At 41.3% G+C, this 24,441-nt stretch overlaps 1 protein-coding gene across 2 annotated transcripts; it reads left to right on the top strand.

Moving 5' to 3' along the window:
- The first annotated feature begins 635 nt into the window (after positions 1-635).
- Positions 636-23,564, top strand: vit (vitrin). Of its 2 annotated transcripts, XM_063492086.1 has the most exons (23): positions 636-771; positions 5,851-5,931; positions 6,141-6,206; positions 6,596-6,752; positions 6,836-6,969; positions 7,046-7,123; positions 9,139-9,315; positions 9,824-9,868; positions 10,234-10,272; positions 10,364-10,414; positions 11,317-11,379; positions 11,904-11,966; positions 13,972-14,046; positions 15,547-15,612; positions 16,046-16,108; positions 16,604-16,657; positions 16,942-16,989; positions 17,470-17,535; positions 19,680-19,827; positions 19,913-20,016; positions 20,780-21,006; positions 21,098-21,611; positions 21,778-23,564. In XM_063492086.1, the coding sequence occupies exons 2-23, from the start codon at positions 5,898-5,900 to the stop codon at positions 21,954-21,956; spliced, it is 2,451 nt and encodes an 816-aa protein (XP_063348156.1). In that variant the 5' UTR covers positions 636-771; positions 5,851-5,897; the 3' UTR covers positions 21,957-23,564. The 2 variants fall into 2 exon arrangements, with proteins under 2 accessions (XP_063348156.1, XP_063348157.1); XM_063492087.1 differs by lacking the exons at positions 9,824-9,868; positions 10,234-10,272; positions 10,364-10,414.
- Positions 23,565-24,441: the final 877 nt, after the last annotated feature.

The following is a 24,441-nucleotide window of genomic DNA, read 5'->3' on the forward strand; positions in this document are numbered from 1 at the left end:
TTTTGTTTTTTTTGTAAACTGAAATCATGAGTGCCTGAATTAGGACAACTTTTTGTTTCTGCACCGTAATGACATGAAGGACATTTACAGCAGACATTAAGAGCTAAATGGCCTCGGGCTCATTAGAGCAACCCATACCTACTGTGCTTGTAGTAAAGGTCTGCAGTCAGTGTGTGTGTGTGTGTGTGTGTGTGTTTGTACATGAGCTGTAGGGCACACCGCAACTGCATGTCAAAAGCCGCAAACCCCCAAAGTGACAGTGGATTTAATTTTGAAGTGTTTCCCAAACAGGTGTTGATCGGTTTATTTGTGGAGGAGTGATTGCTCTGGTGAGAGATGACACACTCATCTTAGGTGGTTCATTTGTCAGCCAGGTAATCGGGATGAATGAGTTTTAGAACATATAGTCAGAATCATAGTTTGTTTTTCCCTCAGTGTGCATACTAAGGCAGTGCGTCATTTGATTCAGAGAGAGAGAGAGAGAGAAAGAAAACACTTGTCTGCGCGCTGTCTCGATGGCCCCGGGTTACTGGTCTTCTTCTGCTTGGGTGAAGAGCTGCAAGCCTGAAGTGGGACGGGCAAATAGGAGAAACTTCGCCCCCGTCCCGTTCTCCACTTTTAATGAGCGCTGCGCTCAGGCAGGAGAAAAACTCCAGGTGGAAGAGCGCTCGCACACGCGTCAAACTGCTTTTCAATGAAAGAGTAAGGATTCGGGAAACCTGCGCTGGGAATCACCCCTTTAAACCTCGGAGGATTATTATACCTAATCAGGTAAGCACACATCATTAGTCAGCGAGGATGGGAATTTTGAACACAGAGCTAACAAGCAGCTCCACATAGGAATTATTTAAACGACGCGCGTAATTGGCTTCCAACGTGTTTTAGTCCTATATTTTTTTGTCGGGGATTTTAAATCAACGTCGCGTGTTTTTTGATTTGATTTGATTTTTGATTTTCATGTCATTTCGTGAGAAAGTTGCATTAACAAGTTGCTTGAATAAACCTAGTGCTGCTTAAATTATTTTTTAAAGTTCTTTATTTTTTCTTTTTAAATAAAATAAAACACAGGGATCTAAGTTACCCAAGCTTTTATCCTGAAAGGAATCATTCTGCCAGTGCTTTAAATTATTGCAGCTGCAAGAATTTTTCAGCTATTGAATTAATTTCTTGTACATTATCTTCTTGTGTGTTATGTCTTTCTGTTCTGTTTGGTTTGAAACATACTGATTAAGGACAGGTGGTCTCTATACAGTATGTCCAGCAGCAGAACATAAACAGGCTCTGGCTTGCACTGAAGCCAGTGCCAAGAAATAAAGTAATTCAGCCTGTGCTGTGCTGGATAAACAAATAGTCAGCAGCAGCAGCACAGCCCAAAAGGCTACAGAAATGACCTTGTAGAGACATGTTGGCTTTCCTTGGTGTCTGATTTTGATCTCTCTCTTATGGTTCCTTAGTTGGCTTGTTACTACAACACTTGGCACATCCAGCATGCTTACAGTACAATTCTGACACCTGTGAAGGGTGGGATTTAACACTGCCTGGCACGGGTGTGCGTGTAAATACTTTCTCGCTCTGGGCATGCAATCACCCAGGAACTTGGTGAAAGCAAGTTCTCAGCTGGTCGTGATATTTAAATAAGCCTCAATCTCCTTTAGTGTGTAGCCTTGTTGCATTTGCACAGGTCACTCCAGCCTAGAAATGCGGCACTGCTGAAATGCAGAAGTACCTTTTACTTGGCAGAAGCTGCATTAGAGGGAAAAAAGCAACTGTGTGCTTTCAGTTCAAAAAAAGCACTCTGAAGACTCAGATTCACCAGTCATAAGTGTTTGTGGTCTGTACCTATGCTTCCAAAACCTATTATGTGCTGGTCTTTGAAATACCCACAGACAGCCACTGTTTACATTACATCCACTGTATACCTGTGCTGCTCCTGCAAGATGTGATTTTTTTTCCCTGCTTTATGCATTGTGAAAGTTTTCACAGCAGCTGAAATTTTTTTAATTTCACTAGCAACATCAGATTAGCTGGTTTCGTGCAAAACAGCTTGGCATTGTGTGATCTTGGTGAAGGCTGTTCGGTGCAGGTAATCCACATTGTAGTGACAGTGTTAGTTGAAATGGACTTTAATGCCTTAAACTATGTGAGCTGTCTGAGCTGCTTTGCTTTCTACAAAGTGACTAAGGCTCATGCACAGAGCCTTTGTAGTGGCTGTGAAAATCACTTTGGTTTTTCTGTAGCTTTTTTCATACTTGTTACCATGTCAATGGTTTGTTTGATTTGTATCCCCACCCAGCTGAAATTAGATGCTGGAGATCCCAATGACGACCGAGAATATAGCTGATGCGACCTCAGAGGCAAAGCTAGGCTATTTAAATTACATATGTTTTATCTAAAGTTTAGATGAATGCAAACTATAGGGCACTTCAGCAGTATGTAGGACAATGTGTTTGTGATTTGACTCGATGCTAAATGTCCGAAAGTCCTTAAATAAGCATTCTCCAAAGCTATCTGAGCATGTGATAAGTTATCCCAAATCTTTGTTTATTTTAGCTTCTTTAATAGAGAGTGTGTTTGCGTGTGTGTGCATGTGCATGTCAGCATGCAAGACTGTGTCTCTGCAAGTCTCTCAGGATTCATTATCTACTGTACAGGAAACTCCCCTAAGTGTTTGTCAAAGGATATCATTTGCCCACCATTTCATTGCCATGAAAAGGAGGCATTTAGACGCTCACACTAAGAACACAAATTCCAAATTATCATCATTTTTGTTTGTCATTCATTTTTTCCACTATGATGTCATCCTTTTTCTCAGTGAAGCATAGACACTAAATTACGTTTTTGCTTTGTTTGATTGTTTTTTTAATTTGTCGCTCTAAATTTGTAAAATTGGGAGATTGCTGCCTTACACCTGATCTGTTTGATCAGCAGTTCGCTTCATTTATGAAAGCGGACTGAGTCACCTCTCCTCTTACTGCAGGTCTGACTCCTGTACTGTAGATGCACATATCTGTCCCAGCTTGTTTCCAGCTTCATTTTTCTTCACCCAGGAGGAAAAATTGTAGTCCCGACTGTGCATCAGCGATCTGCCTACCTGTCAAAGCACAGCACTGTGGAAAAACCATGTCAGTGCTCATGAATGCACTAAGGAAAGATCTGGTGATCTTAGTTTTTATTCAACAAGCTACACTGTTTTGTGCCGCAACCTTTGTAGAGAGTTAATAGAGAGCTATGGAAGAGAATGGCTTGCGGTATCTTAGTACTCCAAGACTGTTACAAGGATATTTACACAGCATACCTAAGTTTGCCTGACAAGCACATCTTTCTTTAAACATGTGATGGAAATGCAGCACAGGATGGTGCTGAAGCAGTTGATAATTCACTCTTGAGTCTGTAAGAAATATTTTAGCATTCTGGGAAAATGTTTTCTCTTTTTTTAGGACTGAGATTAAAACACTGATATCACTTTACTGCAGCATAATCAACATCCAACAATAATTTGGACTGAAGCTGGAAGGAAAATGGGTAAGGGCAGGTTGCCTGTATATTCATATAATTTAGTAACAGCAGTTTTCTGCATAATTAGATGATCAAACATATCATATTCTGCTTATTTTGAGTATAAGCTATCTCTTATTCTTGCTGTTTTTTGTCTCTGGAAAAAGGGGGAAAAGCCTTATATTCACACTTTGTCTTTTTTGATGTGAAGTTGAAATCGCATGTCATATGACAGAAAGCTTTCTATGCCGATATAATTATCTTACTTTTATGATCAGAGCAAATATGGGCATATAAGTCTGTATGTATCCTATTTAATCCTTAAGAGGTGGGCCAGCCTCAACAAAGCTTTGCACAAACATTGTCACACATATAGCAATCTTTAATAATTTATGTTTTTAAAAAACATTTTGTATAAATCCTAATACTTTTGATTTTTGTATTTATCCCCCCGTGAGTGTAAAATTGTGTTCTCTGTTTGTATTTGTTTCACATGGCACATTAAACATACATAACCTAAAGATCACCAAAATTTGTATCTGTGGCAGAATTTTGTTCAAGTTATACTAAAGAAGGAATGAAGAATTTGAAAAACCATCCCAGGCTTGGCAAAAACTGCCTATAGGGTGGGTTTTTGCTGGTAAATATAAGGTTTGAGTTGCAACCAGTTAGCTTAGCATAACCACTAGAAAAAGATGGACTTAGCTAGCTAAACAAAACCCAACTTAAGTCCAGTGAAAACAAGAAAATAAGGTTTAAAGACTCTCTGAAACTTTGCTATCCCTTTAGGATAGTTAGAAAACCAGCCTGACTAAGTTCTGTGGTTCTGAGTTAACACACACACATGTTAAGCTATGCTACGTTAACCAGTAGCTAGTTCAGGCTTCATATTTTTTACTTAGAAACATTAGCAACATCAATTTTCATGTCTAACCTCCAACAAAATAGCAGATAACTTTCCCATGTATCAAACTGATCTTGTAGCAATAATTAAAATGTGGTTATAAAAAAAATCTTTAATCAAACAAGCCCATTACCACAAAAAGGAAGAAAGCCAGAGTTTAGTTCCCGGTTTTAGACCTCTACTCACAGGAATACCGCTGAGGCCAAAGTCTTCTTTCTCACAGAAGCCATTTTTCACGTGGAATAGGTAAACACAGGCGTTCCTAATGACATTAATGAAGGTTCTGTTATATTCAGGTACAGAGGCTCATTATTAAATGTCATGGCTAACACATGTGTTTACACACTATTTCATGTGAAAAATGACACAACTGAAAAAGGGTCTTTTCAGAAATGCTCTGTGAACCTGTGTGCTCAGTGTAGCCACAGTTTGACATGTTGTCAGTGATACCTCAGTGCGTGAACTGAGGTAGTAGCAATCATCAACCAGAGTCAGGTGTATTTTTAAACACATGTTCTCATGTAATAGTAAAGTTCTGCTAATATGCAGCACTTCACTTTAAAGAACATAGTTTTGACCCTGCTTTCGGAGGTCAGACATGACGCCACCCCTGTTAAGAGGTACATTATTCCTTTGTTAAGAGGGAGACTTCAGTATGTAGTGCTGTCCCAGAGCTCTTGTACACTACATGAAGAATGTTGTGCATCCTAAAGAATCTCAGTGGTGGTCCATTTTATTTTAGACCTTGTTGTTGTAGTTACCACCAGTGCGATCTTTACTTTACAGCTGACACGCAAAGTGCAGAATATCACCTTGCTTGGCGGTCCTCATCTGATCTTGTCAACGCAGGCTTCAACTTATGTCTTTACTTTGGACAGAATGACAGACACTGAAAGAAAATTTCTTCTTACTGTAAACAGACAGTGTTCCAGACAAAGATCCAGCTTGATGTGGTTGCGGCTGTCAAACAAAGCCATCTGACTGAACATATCCCCCCATTCCTATCGCATTAAATTATGTCCGTGTGCGCTCTCTAATAGAGTCTGCCTCCACAGACTTTTACATGCAGTTTTTTTTGACTGTGCGCAGATGTTTGCTGTAAATCTTGAGACTTGTCCAACTGAAGAAACTAGAAAGAAATACTGACTTTAACTAATGTAAAGTGTCTGAGTTGACTGAGACAGTGCGATGTTCATCTGGCCACCTTGACTTTACAGGCAGTAGATGAGATACTCAGCTGTTTGTGTAGTGCCACTCCATAATCGGCCTGCTGTTTATCAAAAATGTTTGAGAGGGTGTGCCTCAGTAGCATGCATTTTCTTTGCTTTGTTCTTAGCAGACATAACATTTGTCATTCTCAGGCGTGTTGAGTGAAAGGTCCAAAGTTGCTTTCAGCAGGTAAGCGTAAAGTTTCAGTTTGACTTCCTTCTTCTCCTTCTGCCCTTGTAAAGGTTATACAAGAACGTCTGGCTAACGTGCTGAAACATCACTGTCCATCATGATCAGAGCATCAGTCACTGCCATCTGCCTTGGTGAGCAACCCATTTGTGTGTCTGCAGGCTATACTGTTTTCAAATACATCAAGGTTGACTACTATAATATCTCCATCAGGCTTTCTGCACATTAACACCATCAAACAGCAGTCTCCTCTGTCATTGAGGTCTTGTGTGTACAGTAAACATACTGATGATTATGATCATTTGTCTGCTGTTACATGAAACTCCCTCTGCCTCACCCTCAGCGCTCCTCCTGTCGTACCAATGCTGGGCCAAGCCTAACGGACCAAAGAATAAGAAACCAAAGCAAGGTAGGCACCGTTGCCGAACAAGCCTCAGTGTCCTGCTTCAGTTAGGGGTCACTAAACAAGCAAAAATAAACCATACAAAAATATTGTATGACTGCATCGGTTTGCAGGCAAAAAGCTGTGTGTATAGCAGCTGAGGTTAAAATTGGGCTGAAGTTGGCTTAAAAATGTGGGTTTTTACACCAAACATTTGTTTCTACAGCTTCTTACTCTATATATGTTAACGGTCCGAATTACATGTTGAAGTATAATCAACAAATACTTTCAAGGGACAATTTTATTCTTGATTAATCAATAAAATGTAAGTAAATGTTATGAAAGAAGCAAAACTGTCTGGAAATGAAATCTAAAAACATTATGATCCTGTCTTCCTTTTCTTCTTTCATTCACAGTGATTCCAGCTGTAGAGTGCGATGTCAGAGCAGGAAAGGTCAATCTCCCAGAGTTCATAGTAAAATGTCCCCCACGCTGTAGGGAAACCAGACAGCAAGTCTATGGGACAGGAGTGTTTGCCTCCATCTCCAGCATTTGCAATGCAGCCATCCACAGGTTAGCATTGGAGTGATGGCTCTAAAAAAATGAATGGGTGAAATCAAAACTATCATTTAACAGTAAAAAATTGGTTTCCACAGTGGCGTAATCACCAACTCAGGAGGAAAGGTGATAGTGAGGAAGATGGCTGGACAGAATGTCTACAAAGGCAGCAACTCCAACGGCGTGCGCTCTCTGTCTCTGCCTAAATGGAGGGAATCATTCGTTGTCTCAGGTATAAAGTCAACAAGGTTAAATACAGTTCTTTAGAAATCACTCTCCAGCTAAATGCCGACTTTGTTGTGTTTCAGTGGGCAAGCCTAAGAAGGGAGTCATCTACCCATCTACTCTGGATTATGTCCCTTCAAGACCGACCTATGTGAAAACAAGTGAGAGGAGGTTATTTTTACCCTCATAGCATGTTTTTATGTGAATTCATGCATTCAGTTTCTCAGTTCATGAGCTGAGAGAGTTTCAGATATGGAGTACCAGAAAAAAAGGATTAGTGCCATGCATTTTTTTCTGATAATTTTATTAAGGAAACTTAATGTTTTTTGGGTAAACTTCAAAGGTTCATACACTATATTACCAAAAGTATTCACTTGTCTGCCTTCACACACATATGAACTTGAGTGACACCCCATTCTTAATTCATAGGGTTTAGTATAATGTCAGTCTACCCTTTGCAGCTATAACAGCTTCAAACTTTCTGGGAAGGCTTTCCATAAAGTTTAAGAGTGTGTTTATGGGAGTTTTGGAACATTCTTCCAGAAGCTCATTTTTAAGGTTAGACACTGATGGTGAGGAGAAGGTTTGGCTCACAGTCTTCGCTCTAATTCATCCCAAAGGTTTTCAGGACTCTGTGCAGGCCAGTCAAGTTCTACTAAGAGTTCCTGTCACTGGAACTAAGGGGGTCGAGTCCAACTCCTGAAGAACAACCCCACACCAAAATTCCCCCCCACCAAACTTTACACTTGGCATAACCCAGACTCATCCATTGGATTGCCACAAGGAGAAGCGTGACTCGTCACTCCAGAGAGCACATCTCCACTAACAGTGGCAGGATGCTTTACACCAACGCTTTGCATTGTACATGGTGATAGAAGACTTGGATGCAGCTGCTTGGCCATTGAAACCAATTAGATAAGGCTCTCTACAAACTGTTCTTGAGCTAATCTGAAGGCCACATGACGTTTGGAGGTCTGTAACAACTGACTTTGCAGAAAGTTGGCGGCCTCTAGCCGCTATGCGCCTCAGCATCCATTGACTCTGCTCTGTGATGCTACACGGCCTACTACTGCTTGGCTCAGTTGCTGTAATTTCCAATCACCTCTACTTTGTTATAATTTTACTAACAGCTGACTGTGAAATATTTAGTTCATGACTGGACTTGTTGCACAGGTGTGATCCTATCACAGGACCATGCTTAAGTCATTGAGCTCCTGAGAGCGACCTGTTCTTTTACAAATGTCTGTAGAACCAGTCTGCATACTTAGGTGCTGAATTTTATACACCTGTAGCCATTGAGGTTCAATGATTTGGATGAGTGAGTTTAGGGCAACCGTGGTTCAGGGGGTTGGGAAGCTCATCTGTAACTGGAAGGTTGCCGGTTCGATCCCCAGCTCTCTCTGTCCTGGTCGTTGTGTCCTTGGGCAAGACACTTTACCCTACCGCCTACTGGTGTTGGCCAGAGGGGCCGATGGCGCGATATGGCAGCCTCGCTTCTGTCAGTCTGCTCCAGGGCAGCTGTGGCTACAACTGTGGTTTGCCTGCACCAGTGTGTGAATGTGAGAGTGAATGAATAGTGGAATTGTAAAGCGCTTTGGGTGCCTAGAAAAGCACTATATAAATGCAATCCATTTTTATTATTAATACTTCTGGCAATATAGTGTATCACCATGTGCAATAGATGGCTGGTCAGAACAATTTAACATGAGAACTTAAAAGATTCTCAAACAAGCAGTGAAGGTACTAAATTTCTAAAGATAGATATTTTCCTCTTTATTGTTATCTCATAGTGGTGCATAGCATAAACTATCTGGTAATTGTTAAGTGTTTACATTTAAATACTATTTAACTACCAAAATGATATTAAAATAAAGCATGATGCAAATTAGACATGTAGAACTTTTGCTTTCCAACCAAGTCTTGCTCAGTGTTAACCCTGATATCAAAGCATCTGTTGGCACCAGATCAATGCTTTCTGGGGACAAAAGGTTAGTAGATAGACATCCCGGCGCTTGACTTTGGCATGATGAGCTTTGCTCAGGCTGAATGAGGAGTTAGAGTGCTGCAGGCTGGTGAAGAATGTTAAGAATGCATTACAACACAGAAGTTACTGTAGACCTTCTTCCTCTCTATCCATCTTCATCGTGCACCGCTGCCTTTGTCCGTTTTCTTTCAGATCAAAAGGAGACCACAATACTTCCTCCAACAACAACAGCACCTGAACCCACCACAACAACTCCTGAACCAACCACGACCACTACCACCACACCGACTCCCACCACTGCTTCCACCACTACACTTCCACCCCCTACTACCAAGGCTCGACCCGTTGTACATAAAGTGAGGGAAGCAGGTGAATGAAGCAAACACTTAAATGACTTCTGTACCAAAAGTGAAATCGTTTGCAGTCGGTGCGCCGACAAGTTGACATTAACTAATAACATTAGCAGTAACTACAAATGCCAGAACAAGCATTCATTAGTGTGCAGCTGACTAATAAAGTTGAATGATTGCAGATGGTAATTGCAAGCGACAACTGCAATTAAGACAAATTATATCTGCTCTGCGATGACGTTAATATGATGCTGTTCAGTTACTAACAGCATATATGATCAGCAGACCTTTCATCACTCTCATTAAATGAAAAGATTATCAGACAGTAATCACTGAGTCATCTGCCCCGTTTTGGATAGAAATACAGCGATAGTGAGTAGACAATGCTACAGTATCATAAGGTATGTGTGCAAATTACATGGGCTATGTGCCAGACAACCTTCCAGCTATTTCTCTCCCTTTCATTTTCTGTAACATTATCTCTCTTGACTCCATATCGGCACTCCATTTGTCTTTCTTCCATCCAGGCAGCATTCACCCATACCTTGCCCATGCGGCAGCTTCAAATTCAAGTAAGTAAAAGGAAGCAAAGAGGGACTGACAATATTTTTCTTTGTGGTGTGAGGGTTTCTGGTGGTGTTGCTTAAAGCTGCTTTAAGGTACGCAGGAATAAATATTCACATAAATATTGTCACTTGAAGCCATCAGTGGTCATGCATTCAAACCAAGTTTGTCACTGTCAGTGGCAAACTTGTGTAGTGAAGTTCAGATCAGCTAACTTGTTTTAAGTAGAAAACTTAAAACAGGAATGTTATGACTGGGGCTATTGGGTTATAGTCCATTCAAAATAATAAACAGTTCACTAATCTTTTTTGTAACTTACATGTAAACATAGATTTATGTCTAAATTTGCCCACATTGTGTCATATTGTGTTAGGACAGTCACAGAGTGGTCAAAGAAAGAGTCCCAGCCAAGGTATGTGAACACTCTCACTCAGTGTGCAGCTCCTGGAAAGTCTTTCAAGCAAGCAATTCAAATGTAACTAAAACATGGCATTTCTTCAAAGTATTCAGAGGAGGTTCCTATTCACATAGACTTCCACAACGTGCCAGTGCAGGTAAACAAATTTTTAATTTTGATGTCTTCTTTCTTATTCTACCTACATCCACATTTCTTCTGTTTTCCTTGACTTTGTTTTTCCTGTACTGGTTTATCTAAACCATGCATGGCATCTGTGCCCAGCATGTGCATATATGTTTTCAATAATTTTCTAACAACATCCAGACTGGATTCTGCTGTCCTGTTCAAGTAATGAACTATTTGAACTGCTACTATATTCAAAGTATATTGTGTTGGAAACTATTTATTAGATTTAAAGGACTCTTGTCTAATGTGTTTACTCACTTCATATTCACTTCACCTTGTGTTTATTGGCAAAATCCACTGGCTATCCTGAATGAGCCATATAAGATGCCACAACACTGATGCAGGGCAGCAAATGTTTTGTTGGATTACTTGTGGAAATTAGTGCTGTCAGCGTTAATCTCGTTAAAATGACATAACTGCATTAACGCGGCAAATCTCCGTTAGTGAGTTAGCGCTAACGGATCGCTCCGTGCGTGGGGCTGCACGGCGCTAACACGTTGACGCCATGAAGCCCCAAGCATGGGGCAATCCACGCTAACTCGCTCATTTTAATGAGATTAACGCTGACAGCACTAGTGGAAATAAAATTCTTTGCAAAGATGGATTACACAGAAAAGTGAAAAACAAACAACAGAGTAGGAGGACCATGAACCAACCACAGAGTGGGCCATAAGATTCAGGCCTCTTTTCTAAACTAATATTAGTAAGATAAACGAATAAAACCAAACCAAAACCTGGTAACTCCGAAGATGATAGATGTCCTGAGGGGGTGCGTAACAAACCTATCATATCATGAATAACATACATATGTGGTGTCATTTTATTATATTCATGCTTTCTTGTTATATGTTTCTTTCTTTATTGTGGTCTCAGGTATACACAAGCAAGAGCCAGTGTCGCCTGTCCGGAGGCAGCCATCCTCACCAGTTGGTCCAGGTCAGCCTTGTCATTAGCACCCACATAGACACATGTACAGAGCTACGAACAGGTAGGCTTGATGGAGCTGGTGGGGCTGGGGTCAAGAGAAACAGGGGTTACTGATGTCTTTGTTGGAAAAAGAATCCAGGAGAAGTATAACGGTGTAAGTTTGACCCTGGTGTTGACACTCATAAGCTCCTGTGATCTTCACCCCAGGGTCACCACTAATCCGCTCTATCAAGCATCTCAGCTAACATTCCTTTCACGATAACTGCTGTTCTCTGCCCTCAGGCACATCCTCTTACTCATATTTTCATTTTCCAACATGAAAAGAGGCAAACGAGGAATAGTTACACCCAGCATATATCTTATTGTTTTCGATATCATGCTGTGGGCAAACTTCAGCTTCACTCAAAGCAAAGCAGCTGGGCTGTGTTTGTAGATGAAGCCCCAGAACTGAAGCGCTCATCTTTCCCCTTTTCCCCCTTCCTTTTCCTCTCTCTCTCTCGTTCCATCTGCCTGTTTCTCATTGCTACAAATAGGTTTTAACAGGGTTCAGCCTGCCCAGCCTGAGCGAACTCCAACCATGAGCCAGTCCAACCCTGGTAAGTATCTCCAGATCCAGAGTGGTAGTCCGCAAAGTGCTCATGCAGGGAGACTGACGTAGGACATAGACAGGTCAGATCAAACAGGGGAAGAACTATGGCAGTAAAACCCTGTTTGAAATGTTTTATAAAGCAGCACTAATGTTTACCATCTGTGGGACACCATGGTTCAATGCATGAGCCTGCTTTCTATAAAAGAGGTGTGGAAATCAAAGATGCTCAACTTTCACCGTACCCAGCAGTAAAGAATGAAGTTTATATACCTTAAAGGTGAGAGATGATATAATATCACTGTCATGCCATATTTATACCATATTTTCACAAAGTCCAGAATAACTTTCAGTTTGAACTAAGACCAGGATGAGAAATGTGCTCTGTCAGTACAGTAATAACAATGTATGACAGATCCCATCTGGTCTGGGGTCTTCCCCTCCCTTGTAAATACTTTGAGAAAGGAAGGGAGAGATGAAAGCAGTAGCACCAAGTGGCCTTGTGCTGCTCCCAGAGAGACGTCTGAGCCAGTCCGCAGTGCTGCAGGACCTGGGTCCGCTGAGTTGCTTGTCAAGAATAGAAAGCTCTTTGCCATTCAAACCAGGCGAGGTTTGGCTCACTGAGGAATGTGCTTCTGTTTTTCTTCCGAGGAATGCAAAACCATGGATCCCTAAAATTATACACATTTTCCTAAAATCCAGTTTAAATGATGTCTGATCATAAGGTTTGATGATCTGAGGTCAAACCTAAACCCACTGAGATGTTGATCAGTGCAGAAAAGGGGTGTTAAGTTTGGCATTTGGTGAGAATAATGCAATTTTTAAATTTATTGAATCCCTGAGGGGAAATTCTTTGAGCTGGAAGAGGTCAGAGGTGAGGATCGGCCTCACAGCAGACCCCCTGGAGCCAGCAGGGATTCACCGTCTTTCTCAAGGACACACTTGAAAGGTAGATGCTTGCTGACTTTGACATTTCGGACTATGATTTATGAGCTGAAGGATTTTCTCCGCAGTCGCTTTGCCACCCTGCTGCTTCAAACAGATGTTTGAATTTATCGGTCACACAAGTGAAAAAGTTTTGATCCAGCTGAGCCTTGTATGTGTCGGCTTTCACACCCACAAAGATCCATTCTGTCCAATGGGCCTCTTCCAACAAGTCTCATGCAGACATGTTAGTAATGGTTCAGGCATACCATACAATACCCAAAGTGAGAATGAGTGACCCCCGGGCCCGTGGTGACCGTCTGCCCGTGGTGATCGCTGAGGTGGCTATGATCTAGAGAGTTAAACTCAATCCTTATAAAGCACCTGCTTCATTAGAAAAAAATAACACTGCTGTCTGCTGTATAGCGCTGGGCCTTTGACCAGCACCAGATTAGCCTAATCTCTGCGTCCTACTATCTACACTGACCCTAGTTTGACACCAACTTTAGAATAATACTCCCACGCTTCACTGGACGGCATGCTGGGCTCTCCCAGCCCGTCCTGGTCAACAAAGGCCCTGCTTACTGGCTGCCACTGGATGGGAACCTCAAAGCCCAGTCTGTGTGTTTGTGTAAGCTGCCCATCCACCACAGAGAGGGGTTAGCTGAAGTGTGTTGTCATGGCTCAGTCAGTATAAACAGATGAAATGCACTGTTATGGTTTTGCTCCTCTGTAAGGGCTTCTGGCAATAAAGCCTATTTCAATTAACCTTATGAGGCTAGTTAATCTGATCAGTGTTGTTAGCTACTCTGTAAGTAGAAACCTTGTGTGAATGCAGAAGATCCAATCATTTTTTTATCTTCCTTTTTCTCTTTTCCCTTAAGAAAGAAAGAAAAATTGCTAAACTTTCCTAAAGCAGGCTTTGGTCACTCAGTCTGTGTCTGAGTGGCTCCTTCATGTTTACTGTCTGATTCAAGGCTAAACATCTTGTCCAACCTCCACAAATAAAGTGGTTTGTGGAGTCACAAGTATGCGCCTCCCCGATGCTTGTCCTGAATGCAGCTTTCTAATCTTCTCACCCCTCCGTACAGCTTTACCCAGAAGGGACTGGCCACTCCCCTCTTTTCCTCATCCCGATTGGTTCCCTGGAGCTCGCCGACCAGCAGGTACCAAGCACAGAGGCAAACAGATAGATCAGGCTCCATGTGGAAATCATAAATATTTTCTAAACTGACTAAACACTGATTAGTGTTCAAAGTAATCAAGCAACTCCATCCTTTAAAGATCTCTTTAAAAAAAAAAAATTTTTAAACCCCGAAAAATCTGTGAAGCACATGAATCTATTGGCTACTATGAAAACCTTTACATATAACGGATTTTTAAAATTATCACATTAGGTTAGAACAATTTTAGAGGTGATGATTTATAGAAAAACTGCAAAAACATGAAAGCTGTTTTATTTCTGGTGGTTCACTTTGCCAAATACATGATGTAACATACTGTTAGAACATCAAATCATCCGTAGTTTTATTACAAGTAATGGTACTAATTATTTGATGTGGATAGGCTCATACCTATAAAGTTACCTTTTTGACTTCTAAAACATGTGTTACATATTATGCGTAAAGATGTGTTTAGCCATCCATTGTTTTTCAAGTAGGCAAGTTTTTCCTTTCCTTAAAAACTAATACAGTTTTAACCTTAATGAGTACACTGAATGCAGGGAACAGCATATTTACTTGTATGTTGTATGGACCTACGAACAATTCTATTCAGACTTTACTTAATTCCAAGACACTTTTACTTTGAGTATATTCATTTTATGACACTTTTACTTTGAGTATATTCATTTTATGACACTTTTACTTTGAGTATATTCATTTTATGACACTTTTACTTTGACAAAGGGAAATGTACTTTTTACTCTGCTTCATTTATCTGACAGATCTACTCACTGGTTGTTTTATAGCAGATCAGGACTTTAAAATATGTTGTGATAATAATAATGATAATAATATAGACATTTACTGCATAGAGGAAATTTTTCCAGTGCCATAAATGTCACCTGACAGTATATGGGATGGTCCACCTGCGATATTTCATCATGAGTAAAAACAGTGTAAGATATAAAGATAAAACCTGATAGAGCCCAGAGATCAGAGACTTACAGAAACATTGACATTAAGCAAGAATAAAAAGGCTTTATGCAATAATGTCATGACCAATAACTCAGTGCAGATGCCCTATTAACACACCTTTATTGATTTATTGAGACAATTTTACATGCAGAAGCCATTTGTATCATTACCAGGAGCACCTGTTGGTGCAGGAACAGGTTGCTGTTGCTCATCATGGTGCAGACTGTCATCCAGCAGTGTTCTGTGCTCTTTTAAATGCAGTCTAAGCTTATGTAAAGCTGTTACATCACCTGATGCTTCTCTTACTTGCACGTATACAATGTAGTTGCATTCAATGAAACTTGCACATCAGAGTTCCAGTTGAATGACCTCGATCAACTAACTGTCAGATCTGGGGTGCCCACATGGGGTAGAATTAATGCTGCAAATGTTCACTCTAATTAGCTAATGAGAAGATAATTATTCTGAGCAGCTTGTATGTAGCTCTTTTTTCTGCTGATGCCTCCACCTTCTCTGCTGTACATTCAGATGTAAGTTATGCAGCTCCAGACTCAGGATACACTTGGAGTGGGACCGGCACACCTGAGGTTACAGGTAAGTCGGCTTCCTTTCTGTCTTTATTGGCCTCTTTACTGCAGGCTACTACACATTGTATGCATTTGTGTTGCATGTGCCAACGCAGCATGCTCATGTGACTGATACAGTTTGGTATCTGCTGACCATGTATGTGTTGAAATTGACTCCATGTGTAAGTACATGCAATGTGTCTCTCGGGACATTATGTTTACATGCCATCTGCCTGCCATATGGGAGACTCTTTGAAGTGCAAAAGAGAAGAGAGCAGGGCAGGTTTATTGTGCATGTGAGAGCGAAATAATGTGAGGTGATAATTCTGCATAAAGCCATTGTTTTCACTGGTCTGGGATCGGTTGGGGAGAACATACCAACCATTCACAACCATGAAAATGTGTGCTTCTCCCTCTGAAGTTCTGTCCATACTAACGGGTCTCAAAACATCCTCCTCTAGCTCGGGATTACAGGCCTGATATCTCAGAATATGAGCGCTGGTATTATAACCTTGGACAATACCGTAAGTGTTTTCCTTTTATTTCATTTTTGGGAACTAACAAGCCTTCCGGTTTGATGTTGTTAAATGAGCGGGTTGGGATCATGTAAAAGCTGTTTTTACATGTACGGGAGTAGCTTTGTATGCAGAGCGCAGCATATTTCACAAAAATGTTGAACTTTTCATTGAAATGCTTTGAAGAACGAACACATTTTATTTGTTTTCTTTCACACTAAAAATACACTTACAATACGGCCCAGTGACAAAACACAAAAGGGCGTGCAAAAAGATTACAGGCCCTGGTTCCATCTGTTTGAAAACACAGCCGAGCATCCGAATCCAGAGGGATATGGTTTGGAAAACCGAGTGGCTTAGCCATTTCCAGGGTGTACCACAAAAATAGCACCACACATCCAACCAAATGAAACATGGAGCCAGTAAGGACAGGCTGTAATGCTATGGTGTGGTTTTGTCTTGTGTGTCATGGTTCACCATCACTGATAATGGCTTTACTTTCAGTGCACCGATCTGCTGACTCGGATCGTAAAATAATGGATACGACCAACACTAAAGGTGAGGAGGGGTTAGTAGGACTGCAAACAGCTGTTTGCATCCAGGAAGACATCCATCTTTTTTTTAAAAAAACACTTTGTGTCACTTTCTGGTTGTATTAAAGTGCTGTATATTGAAACTAAATAATAAAAATACATAAGATATGTCATTAGCTCAAGTTAAAAGATGTTTCTGACTTCTGCTGTTTTCTATATGGGATTTGTGTTGAGTGTTGTGAAATGGTTACCTGCTGCTCTGCGATAAAAGTGCGCTAACGCTGAGCTTGTGTGATGTCATCTGTGCAGTGGAGCCGGTGGACGCCTGGAATCCAGAAGCGCCACCTTATGAATTAGGTAAGATTGCTTGTCCGCTCCCCTAAAACAGTCGCTTTGCCAGTAAATCCCGAGTTCTCACTGAAAATACAAACCACTCTGACGCCATCCACGGAAGAGCATCTGGATTTCTGCTCAGCCTGTAATTGAAGGAGTCAGAGTCGAATGGTGTGGTTGTTTGAGGGTAAAATCGGTTGCTATTTGGCTCAATATTTGCCACAACAAATACTGGCCAACGTTTGGCAACTCCAGAAAATGGGCAGCTGGAAAATTTTACCAAACAAATTACCGGGTTTATTCTACAAAAGCAGACATGTGCTCTCGCTCCATTACAAAGCATGAATGCATTGCCTTGGATCTTATAAATATTATTGGACTAAAAAGGACGGGTTTGGTGTTGCACTCAATTATTTTTTTGTAACATTTCTTCTTTCCTGGAATAAAAGAATATAGAGTATTTGTTTATTAGCTAAATCGTTCCTTTTGTTTCTTGATTTCCAGGCTTCAGTGTGAGGGAGCAAGAGCCTCTCCGCAAAGCTCCTGAGCCTGTGTCACAGGGAAACCCAGGTATGGTCCCCATACTGCTTCAATGAAATTGTAGCGAGAAGAGTCGTGTTTGTGTTTTTCACTGTATGCAGTCTGTGTGTTTGTATTACACACATGTTAAAGAGACATCTTCCCTCATAAAACGAAGGATTAAATGGTGATTAAATCAGCCAATCACATAGCAGCAATTCAGTGCATTTAGGCATGAAGATAAGCAGTGTTGGTCAAGTTACTTGAAAAAAGTAATCAGTAACTAATTACTGATTTTCAAAAGTAATTAATTACTTAGTTACTTAGTTACTTTTTAAAAACACGATTTACAACCTGAATAGGTAATAAAGCAATAGATCTTTCAGCCCAATTCTACTTTTTCTGCATAATCCATCATACAAAATGTAATCAAATGGAAAAGTCTCTTTTTAAAACTTGTTTTATTAGTTTTAATCTTTTAACTTTATGCATCAAGCAAAAATTTAATTATATGCAACATTCTCTGACTGGAAGAAATTTGTTTAACATTTAAACCTATTTTCTGCACATTCCAGCACATAAAATAAAATATTTTTTTGTGTTTACACTCAGTCTTTCAAATAAATGCAAGTGAAACACAGCAGAAACATCAAAGACTCAGAGGTCCTGTTGCTCTATTTTCACCTGTATAGCAGGTGGATGTTTGCCCTGGTGCAGGTGTGCCGCAGCGGTCAGTGGAAGAATCCGCGAGTTTGTCTGTGAGTTTCCCATTCCGTCGTAGCGCACTCGGTGCTTGCTCGGAAGTTTAGGGGTTTTTTCGCTGTAAAAAGAAGTTTTCTTCCCACGCAGTGAGCAGCGGACGCTAATGTTTTTGTCACTTTTTACGGAATCAAACTCAAAGTAAGGTCAGTACTTCCACGCTTTAAACGCTGCACGGTCATACTCTCTCCCGCACTCGATATATTATCCATTGTTGACCTGCACACAGCTGTTGCCACGAACGTCGCACTCGCTTACGTCATTGTCATGAGACACTCTCGCAAAAAAAATTACTGTTTTAGTAACGCAGTAACGCGGCGTGCTTACAGGAAAGTAACAGTAATCTAATTACCCTTTTTGCAATAGTAATCCCTTACATTACTCGTTACTTGAAAAAAGTAATCGGATTACAGTAACGCGTTACTGCCCATCTCTGAAGATAAGGGCAAGACCACCTGCTGAACTGATCAGACTGAACATCAGAATGGGGGAGAGTGATTTTAAACATTGCATGGATTTTGGCATCAGATGGGCTGGTCTGAGTATTTCAGATAACCTACTGAGATTTTCCTACACAATCATCTCTAAGGTTTACAGAGAATGGTGCAAAAGAGAGAAAATATCCAGTGAGCAGTGGTTCTCTGGGGGAAAATGTCGTGTTCACGTCAGAGGTCAGAAGAATGGCGAGACTGCTTTGAGCTGACAAGAAGGCAACCTAAATGCACAAAGAGTCAAACCTTGAAGCAGATGGGCTACAACAGCAGAAGACCACACCGGGTGCCACTCCTGTAGGCTCAGAGCAGGAAAACAGAGGCTATAATTTGCACAAGCTCACCAAAATTGGATGATAGAAGATGGGAAAACTGCTGATTTCTTCCTGACATTTAGATAGCAGAGCTACAATTTGGTATACAGGATATGAAAGCATGGATCCATCCCGCTACATGTCAGAAGATCAGGCTGCTAGTGGTCTAATAGAGTGTGTGTGTGTGTGTGTGTGTGTGTGTGTGTGTGTGTGTGTGTGTGTGTGTGTCACTTAAACACAACAGTCTACCTGAGTGTTGTTTCTTACCATGTCTGTCCTTTTATGACCACAGTGTACCCATCCTCTAACACACAACATAACACACATTGTCACAAAGCTCTAACATGAAGATGACAGTGAGTTCACTGTACTCAAATGGCCTCCACAGTCACCATATGTCAATCCAGTAAAGCAGCTTTGAGATGTGTTGGTGCAGGAGATTCACATCATGGTTGTGCAGCAACTGTGTGATGCTGCCGTCTCAATAGGACCAAAATGTCTGAGGAATATTTCTAGCTCCTTCTTGAATCTGTGTCATGAAGAATTAAGGCCGTTCTGAGTGTATAGTTGTAGCTACCTCATGATATTTGGATCTAATAACATGAATTTGTGTGAATGCCTGTTTTGACAGATTGTAAGGTGGACCTGGCGTTTCTGATGGATGGGAGCTGGAGCATTGGGAAGCGGCGTTTTAAGATCCAGAAAGACTTCCTAACTGAGGTGGCTCAGACCATCAATGTGGGTGTGGCCGGCCCCATGATGGGCATCATCCAATACGGGTAACCTCTTTGTTCTTTTTGTGTTATCTTGTACTAGCTTTGGATGACAAAAAATTGTGAAACTGCTGGTTGTTTTGTCTCGAAGAGATGACCCTGTGACAGAGATCAGTCTGAAGACTCACTCCAGCTCCAGAGAGGTGAAAGCAGCCATAGATAAGATTGTGCAGAAAGGAGGCCTCTCCAATGTGGGTAAGCGACCCTCTGCGTCAGCTGCCAGCCTACACAGCACATGCCTACAAACACAAGTGTGAAAGGGAAAGGGGTGCAATTATCGCATGGTTTACTAGCCAGGCACATTTTCACATGCAAGTATAGAATTAAATCTAAATTTGCTGCGAGACAGTGTTAGCAAAATTACAGTCCTGATCCTGTAGGCCGTGTTTTTCCTCTGCTCTGACCAAAAAGCGCTCGGTTTTAGCAGCCCGGTTAAGGGGCAGCTTTCAGAGAGCATTTGCGGTTTTTCTGCTTTGGTTGGTGCGTCAGCATGCATCCACTGCCACATGTGCCTTTATGACTTGCTAAATTTTGCATGCCGATACAAATAGTGTTGTTTGCGTTTGCCCAGAAGTGCTCTCTAATCATATAACAGTGTGAGTGGCTGTAAAACTTTCTAGTCTCCAGCAGAGCCATTGTTAAGACCACCGACGAGACTGTAATAGACTAAATGATAGGTATCCACATTTTTGTGATTATACACAGTTTGAGCAATGCATCCCATAGAGAAACAAAATATATTTACTTTACTATGTAAAGTTTTTATATGGCATTCAGTATTTTCTGTATAAAATTTAATTTTGTGTCATTTTATATTCTAGCCTATTATTTATATAAAGGATGAGTTTAAGCTTTGTGATTAAATGACTGTTTTTATATTCCTCAGCTTTCTGTCCCAGACTTGCATATACAGTAAAACCATTAAGAATCTCCCCGTTGCCCCCTGGTGTCTTGACAGGAAAAGCCCTCCACTACATCAACAAGCACTACTTCAGTGATGCCAATGGAAACCGAGGAGGAGCTCCAAACGTGGCTGTGATACTAGTGGATGGTTGGCCCACAGACAAGGTGGAAGAGGCGTCTCGACTCGCACGCGAGTCCGGCATCAACATCTTCTTCGTCACCATCGAGGGTCCCGACGACAATGAGAAGCAGAACCTTGTTGAGGCTAACTTTGTTGACAAGGTAGGTGACACACACCGTCTCAGAGGTGTGCCTGTGCTTCGTGATAGAAATCAAAGCAGTTTAAAGCACAGCGTGTTGTTTTGTCCCGCAGGCCGTGTGCCGGACGAACGGCTTCTTCTCGCTTCCCGTGAACAGCTGGTTTGCCCTGAGGAAAGCCGTGCAACCCCTGGTGAAGAGAGTGTGCGACACAGACCGCCTGGTGTGCAGCAAAACCTGCCTCAACGCCAACGACATCGCCTTCGTCATAGACGGCTCCAGCAGCGTGGGGACCGGCAACTTCCGCACGGTGCTACAGTTTGTGGCCAACATCACGCGGGAGTTCGAGATCTCAGACACGGACACGAGGGTCGGGGCTGTGCAGTACACCTACGAGCAGAGGCTGGAGTTTGCCTTCGGCCAGTACAACAACAAAGCCGAGCTGCTGAACGCCATCAAGCGCATCAACTACTGGAGCGGCGGGACCAGCACCGGTGCTGCCATCACCTATGCGGCAGAGCAGCTTTTCAGCAAATCCAAACCCAACAAACGCAAGATCATGATTGTCATCACAGATGGACGCTCTTATGATGATGTCAGGGCGCCGGCACTGGCGGTCCATCGCCAAGGTCAGACATCATCTGTAACAGAATCTGAAAAATAAGGCTGAAGTTAAGGATCAATGATGCAAACAGTTGTTTTCTCTGTTGTGTGTCAGTCCACAGTTTGGTGTCAGTTACTGTCTGTTTGATGTGAAAAACAGTGTGTAATCTGCTCTCCCTTCTCATGATCCAGGTGTGATTGCTTACTCCATCGGCATCGCCTGGGCAGCCCAGGATGAGCTGGAGTACATCGCCACAGACCCCGACAAGGAGCACTCCTTCTTCGTGGATGAGTTTGACAACCTCTACAAATTTGTACCCAAGATCATTCACAACATCTGCCAGGAGTTCAACTCTCAGCCCAGAAACTGAGGACGTACGTGCCGAGAGGCCGATCTGGATCCGAGGCTTTAGTAACAGAGCACTGCTGGTAAATTTACTCACTCTGTCGCCCAGATGGCAGTGCTAGATTGGCTGCAGTGCCCCATATTTGAAGAGGGAGGGGTTTGAATGTAGGTGGGGGCAAAAATAAATGAAAAATAATTTTTATCCCAAATATTCAGATGGTGCTAATGTTAAAGGATTGGCACGCAGTGTGACAAACTGACATCACAGCTGTAGTGTGGTGCCAGCTGTTTTCTGTCTGGAGACAAGTATTTAACAGTTGGAATAGCACCAGTAAGTCACCCATTATAAAGGCTTTATAAGTTGCTACTTGTCTTATTAATGCTAGAAAATTTACTAAGGCTTTACAGAATGCCTAATCTTTCATACTTGGTATGCAAGAAATCTGTTTGCAAGCAAGCATGGCTTCAGGGTACATTTTAATCCATCTAGGTGCAAGTACAGCAAGACGGTTGAAAACATGTGAAGTGTGACGTCCCAGTTGTATGCATACTACATGCAAAAGTAGCAAGTGGGCAAGCACAGACAGCGAGCCAAGCTGGAAAGAACAAGCCAGCATTTGGGTTGCCAGGTTGTGATATTTCCTCCTAGATGGCGCTTTATCTCCTTTAGCATGAAACTTTTGTCAAACGAGAAAAAAGCTGCACAACAAACGCTTCAATTAGCAAGTTCTCCATGTTAAGTAAATATTTAATAATCTAAAATTGTGACCTCAAACTTATAAAAGGCATAAAAGGATATTAAAAGACCATTTCCACTGCTTGTCAGGCCTAATGTTATTTTTAAAACTGGGCATTAGTACATTATTCATTAACATTAGTGTAGCGCTTTTTGTATGACTTGTAGTGCCTTTTTGAAGGGTGACTTAGTGGGAAATAAACATACTGTAAGACTGTCTTTCTGGGGTATGGTGCTTGCAGAGAAATGTAGATTTAAAGCATGCCTAGCACTTCCTCTTATGGCTTAAAAACCTTCATAAACCTAATAGCGTGGTGCTTTTTACAATTCTCTGTAAAGAGAAAATACTGTATTAGAATTGGTGCATTTTAATCTTCCTAATAGGAGAGATTTGATCGTAGGAACATTGTTTGGGTTCCTAAGAGACTAAGGTGCTGAGATGATTTTTACATGCAACCAAAAAGTGGAGGTGAAAGGCAAAGCAACAACAAGGATGTGGACTTGTGTGAAAAGTAAGCTTGTTTATCTTTGTAAAGAGTGACGGCAGATCCCAAATCTGCTTCTTATCAGGAATAAAAGCAACTCATGTTAATCTTTATTTTCTAACAGTGCTCGCTTCTAATATTGCAGTTTTGTTGGAAGAGTATTTATGATTTTATCATTCTTATGCCCTGTTTGTACATATGCATATTCAAGAAGCCTATCACTAATAATGTTCAGATAATTAATCGGTATTTTTTGGGCAATTTTTAATAAAATAAAGAAAATGAAGAGAACCTAAAGTGCCTTTTTTACTGCAGTTTGTTAAAACCTCACTTTTCAGACTGCTTTCAAGTTTTTATTCATTGAAAACAAACCTCATGAAGTCATAGTGAAAAAGAACATCTGAGGTTTTATGCATCAGGACATAATAAAAGTCAACTGGTCTTAAAATATTTTAAATAAAAAAATCAAATGAACTACAAAACAGGACATGTTATTCTGTGTCATTATTTGTTTTGTCAAAATACAGACGTACTGTTGAAAAAAAAAATTAAGTGCACTCCTGCTCCTTCTATAGGAATTAAAAGAAGTAGGTGCTGCTAATCAAATGGTCATCAGCCAGCGTGAGCATCTCTGTGAAAGCAGAGGTTTGGGCAGTTTGCTGGTCTGGAGCATTCAGATGTGTGCACACAGTGCCACAATAGGAACGACATCAGAAATTAGTTTAAAGAAGCAATTGTTGCCCATCTTCCTGGGATTTAATATATCCCAGATTGATGGGAGTATATTATAGGCCTTGCCCAAGAAATTTCTAGTTAATCATTCTACAGTAAGAAAAGCTATTCACAAGTCGAAAACATGGGATGGCTGTGGCTCAAGAAGCAGCGCAGGTTTTCTGCTAATTAGAAGTTTGGTGGTTCGATCCCTGCCTGCTCTCGTTTGCATGCCACAGTATCCCAAATTGCTCTCCAATCCATTCATCATACTGTGAATGTGTGTGACTACTAGATAGAAAACACTTAGGTGTAAGGAAAAAAGTGTTTGCATGAGTGGGTGTGAATGAGGCATGTTGTGTAAAGCTGTCAATCTTCCCAGAATTGGATGTCTCAACAAATTCACCCCAGGGTCAGAGAGAAACTGCCAAAGAAGCTTTATGTCAGGCTCTACAGGCCTCAGTTAGCATGTTAAATGTTAACGTTCCTGACAGTATGATTAGAAAACAGCAGGACGAGTATTGGTTGTTTGTATGTAAGGGTTGCCAGGAGCATGCCTCTTCTCTTCTGAAAAGAAT

This window comes from Pelmatolapia mariae, linkage group LG13 (assembly GCF_036321145.2).
Source record: "Pelmatolapia mariae isolate MD_Pm_ZW linkage group LG13, Pm_UMD_F_2, whole genome shotgun sequence".
Taxonomy (NCBI): domain Eukaryota; kingdom Metazoa; phylum Chordata; class Actinopteri; order Cichliformes; family Cichlidae; genus Pelmatolapia; species Pelmatolapia mariae.